This window comes from Rousettus aegyptiacus, unplaced genomic scaffold (assembly GCF_014176215.1).
Source record: "Rousettus aegyptiacus isolate mRouAeg1 unplaced genomic scaffold, mRouAeg1.p scaffold_m13_p_8, whole genome shotgun sequence".
Taxonomy (NCBI): domain Eukaryota; kingdom Metazoa; phylum Chordata; class Mammalia; order Chiroptera; family Pteropodidae; genus Rousettus; species Rousettus aegyptiacus.
This window is the reverse complement of record NW_023416311.1, coordinates 15,970,476-15,976,014: the sequence shown is the minus strand read 5'-3', so window position 1 is coordinate 15,976,014 and position 5,539 is coordinate 15,970,476. Positions and strand designations below refer to the sequence as shown.

Here is a 5,539-nt window from a genome sequence, read left to right as displayed (position 1 = left end):
GAAAAAAAGAAAAGTGAAGGGAAAGAGAAAGGGAGGGGTGAGGGAGGAAGGGATGGGAAAGGAGGGACACTGGGGCGAGGACCTGAGCCCCCAGGAATACCATCACATAGAATGGTACCTAGGAAACCTCCCCACCCCCAGTAATGGAGCCCTGGAGCCCAGAGACCCCTCAGGGAGGCCCCCACTGCTCCCTCAGCCAAGATCACAATGAGTCCATGCCATTATCCCGAGCCACAATCTGAAGCTAACTTTTCCAAGTTTAATGGGAAACAGAGGGCGAGCAGGAGACCATGGACCAAGGCCTCTTACCCCTGGTCCACCCCACTGTGAGAGACACCAGCCTTTAGAGTATCTTTCTATCTCACCTGAATGTCAGGGTAACTGAGGGGCTAAGAGAGGAGGAGGGCCTTAGCCCTATGGAATGAGAGGTGAAGGGTGAGGAGGTTTGGGAGGACAAGCCTGAAATTGAGAAAGAAGCAGAGGTGTCGAAGAGAATTATGGGGGGTCTCGTCATCATGTGGACCCCACCTGGGCCCCATCTAGGGTCCAGGGGAAAGAGGGACGTACTGCTGGATCCAGGACATGTAGCTCATCACTCGGGTATACACCCCAGGGAAGTCACGATGACCACAGATATCTCCCCAGCTCACGACCCCCACCTGGACCCAGGTGCAATTCCAGCTACACACCAGGGGGCCCCCAGAGTCACCCTGTGGGGAGAGACAGAACTCAGAGGTGCCACTGCAATGGAGCTTCTGCGTCTCATTCCATGGGCCAGAAGGGGACAGAGGATGATTGGCAGGCCACAGGTCTCACCTGGCAGGAATCCTGGCCCTCACTCCCAGCACACAGCATGTCGTCCTTGATGATCAGGCCGATGTAGTTTGAAGAGTTCTGGTAACGCCGGTCACAGACTTCATTCCCCACAATGGGGACCACCACCTCCTGCAGCTGGTAGGGTGGGGGCAGCGGCACTGTGGGGAGAGGCTGGCTGAGAATCGGGGCTGGTCTGGGCTCCTGCTTCTTCCCAAAATCACAGGTACTCCTTCCATTCTCGCTGCCATCAGTGGAGGGCACGGGGAGCCCCTCTGTGGGCCCTGACCCGGGCATCCACACCACCTACACCTAGAACTGGGACTCGGCTTCTGTACACACACTAAACCCATTTGGTTCCAGGACGCAGGACTTCATTGGCCAGAGCCCGAGATCCTCATACCTGAGGATAGGCACCAAGGAGACTTTGTTCTCCCAAGCATTTTTTTCCTAGAAAAGGAATGGATCAAGGACCCACCCCCAAACAAGTGCAGGGAGTAAACGATTCTAAGCTGATGAGTTTAGGTTTCCATTCTGATTCTGCACACCGTGAGCTGTGGCAGACCCCAGCCTTTTGCTCCTGGGTTTACTCATCTTCAGGAGGACAACCGAGGTCCAAACACCCCACCTCAGCTTAGGGAGGTCCCTATTAGAGTCATGGGAGGGCCTGTCTGCCTGGCAGAGAGCAAATGCCACGTGTCCCCAGTGTCCATGAACCTGATCATGAAATCCCAGCCCTGCAAACATTCAAGCTCACAGGAGAATTCCCCCTCAAAAATCAAACAGAATTCACACATGACCCAGAAATTCCGCTCCTAGCATATGGCATAAAGAATTGAAAACAGGTACTCTAACGGGTGCTTGTACTCAGAGGTTTACAGCAGCATGATTCACAACAGCCAAAAGGTGGAAACAGTCTATCAATTCAGGAACTGATAAACATAATATTCCATCAGTACAGTGGAATGTTATTCAGCCATAAAAAAGGAATAAAGTTCTGACACATGTTATAATGTGAATGAACCCTAAAAACACCATGCTAAGTGAAAGAAGCCAGACATACACACACAAAAAAAACCACACATTGTATGACTCCATTTATATGAAATGTCTAGAATAGGTAAATTCATAAAGATGGAAAGTAGGTTCATGGTTGCCAGAGGCTGGGGGAACGAGGAGTTAGTGTTTAGTGGGGACAAAACTGTGCGGGAAGATGAAAAAGTTCTGGAGATGGATGGTGGTGATGGTTGCACAACATGGTGAATGTACTTAATACCACAAACCTGTACACTTAACAATGGTTAAAATGGTATGATTTTGTCATGTATAATTTGCCACAATAAGAAGGTGAAAGATTCCCCCAAATTGCAGAGAATACAACATTTTCAGCAAAGCCACAACCATTCATCTAGGGGGCCACCCTGCATCTCCACACACCCCAACAGGTGTCCTTGAACCTTACCTCCAAGTCTGAGGTAGCCCCAGCCGGTCACCCAGCACATCGTCCTCTCAGGGACTGTTAGAGAGGCAGGTGGGAGGGTGACCAGGTTGACGTGCTCGGAGAGTGTCACGGGGGCCTCCAGTTTCAGCAGGGCAATGTCTGCGCCACCCTCAGCGGACAGGCTCGGGTTGAACTTGGGGTGGCAGATGATCTGAGTCACCTTTGTCAGCTTGTCGTGATCATAGAGTCTCAGCTGCCCAACTTGGACCCTGAAGCCATAAGCCTCCAAGTCCTCCCTGGAGGAGAGAGAGCAGGAACTTCTCAGAGGAAACCAGGGCACAGGACTAGGCTTGGCACAGCAGCAAGAAATGAGCCGGCTACTAACAGAATAGTCGCTTTCCCTGGCACAACACACTTCCTGTCACCCCTCTGTGTTCCTTGCCCCCGTTCTCCCAGTCAAAAGGGCATGGGGCTCTATGACTCACTGTTGGGTGCAGTGGGCAGCAGTCAGCACCCACTGGTGGTGGATGAGGGAGCCCCCGCATACGTGCTGCCACAGCTCAAGCTCCTTCTTGTATCTTCGGATACTAACCTGCCATGGCCACCGCCCAGCAGGGGCATTGTGTGTCCCCACAATGCCACCTCTCTCCCTCTCTGGGTCAGGATCTGGGAAGCAAACAGGGAGTGCTATCATAGACTCTAGCACGGCTTCTCACACTTAGTCCCTCCCAGGAGTGGATCTATCAATCCCACCCTGAGCTGGTGCTGAGGGGTCTGAGCAGCCTGAGACAGAAGATGGAGATGGGGAGTCAGGACTCACCCAGGAACAAAGGCACAGAACCCCCCAAGCCTGGGAGAGTCAGGAACAGCAGCCACAGCATCTGCGGGGATGGGCAGGGGCTTGGGTGAGGCCACCAGGGGCCAGGACCCTAGGGTGGGGATGGAGAAAGCCGGGTCTGAGCAGGGGCATCCTCACCTTGATGGGATGCTCCTCCCACTCCTCTCCGGCCTCTCCAAGTCCTTTTATCCACCAGCACAGGAAGCAAAGCTCCTTTCTCAGGTCCTGAGGTTGGTGAGTTGATCAACAGGCACTGAAGAGCTCCTGCTGGGCCAGCACCCTGCTTCCCACCAGACCTGCCACTAGGCTGTCACCTGGCAACAGCCGCACCCTGGCTGCAAGAATGTCAACTGCAAAATAACCAGGCCGGCGGAAGCCAATGTGTCGAGAGGATGCATGTTTGCTAGAAGAAGCTCTGGCGCCCCGGGCCCAAGTTGGTGGAATGAGGGGGGCAGCAGACACTGGGTACCAGGCCACTCCAGCCACGGGGAAGCCCTGCAAATCCACTGAACTCTGTGAGGCAGCCTGGAGCATGCCCCCCTCTGATGAGAGCATTGCGAGCCACCACCTTCACTGCCGCCATTGGACTAGAATATTGCAGGCCGCCACCCTCAGCCTATGGCCACCCTCACTGACACTAGCTGGCGGACGCAGCACACTGTTTGCTCTAAAAGCTGATCTCTCCACTGAGACAGGGTGTAGTATGCAGGGTACAAACTGGGGAGAGGTTTTTGGATGGAAGGTGGATGAAGCAAAGCTGAGCAGAGGGAAAGGCCAGAGCATAAGGCAGGACTGACAACACCCTGACTGACCCACGGGGAGACGCAGTGTCACAGCCCCAGCCCTCACTGGAACAAAACGCCGTCCCTTACGACCTCTTGGGTCAGCCCAGAGGCACAGGCTGGGGTGAGGTGGCCATAAAGAGCTTCTGGCCCTCCCAGATGCTGGTCAGCAAGTCCTGCCCCGGAGGGACACCTGGAGGCCCATCTCTGTGTCCAGCACAGCCTGTCCTCCTCTGCCTCGTGTGCTGGGGACAGCTGCTGAAGGGCTACAAAGAACCTCTCTGCCTAGGAGAGCTCAGAAGGAGAGGCTCAGGGTACAAATGCGGCCAACAGGCCCCCCTCCACTATCGATCTCGGTCCTCCCTTGGCTACCACCTGTGGACTCTGGCACTCACCTGGTGGCAAGACCCGGATCCCCATCCCTGAGGGCTGAGCGCTGTCTGATCACATGGAGTTCTCAGGCTGGGTGCTTCTCAGGCCATCACAATTGATGAGGGAGTACCAGGAGACGAGCACGTGCCTCTCATCTCTCTGCCCCCATTGTGACACAGCAGCCCTTCCTCTGCCTGATGGTCAATGTCATTGTCCCTACCAAGATGGGGACACTTCTTGCTCACTAGCCTCTAGACACAGGAACTCAGTGTGCCCAGGCACAAGATGTAACTTACATCGCAATAATATTTCTCGATGCAGGTGGCATAGGCCTACGTTGTCACTGTCCCCTTGGGGCTTGCCCACCACGAATACCTTTAACACCATCGTGTCTGCTGGGTCCTGTGGTGCAAGGGACAGCCTGGACCTGCAGCAGAGCCCATTCTAGCACTGGGGACCACTCAGAACTGGAAGCCCGTGTCACCTGGAGCAGGCTGGAGCAGCACTGTGAGGCACGGAGCATGCCGCTTCGTGTGAGCGGTGCGAATATCATTGTTGGTTTGTTATTTGGAAGGAGGTGCCCCTATGTGCTGGACTGTGGGACCCCTAAATATTTAATGTGGCAAGTACTTCTCCAGGATGGATCGCCCCTTCCTGGGAGCACACAGCCTGAGTAGCACGTACTCTCACCAACGTGGCAGATCAGATCGATGTGGACCAGCGAGAGCCCGAACCTCGGAAACTGACCTTATTTGGAAATATGGTCGTTGCAGGTGTAGTTAGCTAAGACGAGGTCAGATTGAAGTGGGGCGGACCCTAAAACCAATGACAAGTGTCCTTGTAAGAAGGGGTGAGGACACACAGAGACACAGAGGAGGTGGCTGTGTGACAGGGAGAAGCTGGAAGATGCAAGATGGATCCTCCCCACCGGAACCTAGAGTGGGCGTGGCCTCATGACACCTCGATTTCCGACTTCTGGTCTCCAGACTGTAAGAAGAGGAATTTCTGTTGTTTTAAGTTCCCCCCATCCAGTCTGTGGCCTTTGTTACCATGGCCTCAGGACAGTAGCAAGGTGGGAAAGCATGATAGTGACTCTGAGGTGTGTTTTTCCACCTCAAGGGAAAGGCATGGACCTAGATAGAATCTTCTTTAGAACCTGTATGGAATCTCCTTTACAAGCTGGGAAGACATCTTTTGCTCACCGCAGAGAAGGGGAAGAGGTCCCCCTCTGGAGTCCCCATGGGCACTGACCTGGCCCTGGAAGGGTCTCTTTTGGGGAACAAAGCACTGCTG

General features: G+C 54.3%; 1 protein-coding gene across 1 annotated transcript; it reads right to left on the bottom strand.

Annotated features, from left to right (window-relative positions):
• Positions 1 to 445: 445 nt before the first annotated feature.
• On the bottom strand, positions 446 to 3,347 carry LOC107506026 (mastin-like). The gene is made up of 6 exons (XM_016136477.2): positions 3,231 to 3,347; positions 3,075 to 3,135; positions 2,740 to 2,920; positions 2,276 to 2,550; positions 817 to 974; positions 446 to 710 (listed from the first exon to the last, which is right to left on the bottom strand). Exons 2-6 carry the CDS (start codon positions 3,133 to 3,135, stop codon positions 540 to 542), a joined length of 846 nt encoding a protein of 281 aa, XP_015991963.2. The 5' UTR covers positions 3,231 to 3,347; the 3' UTR covers positions 446 to 539.
• Positions 3,348 to 5,539: the final 2,192 nt, after the last annotated feature.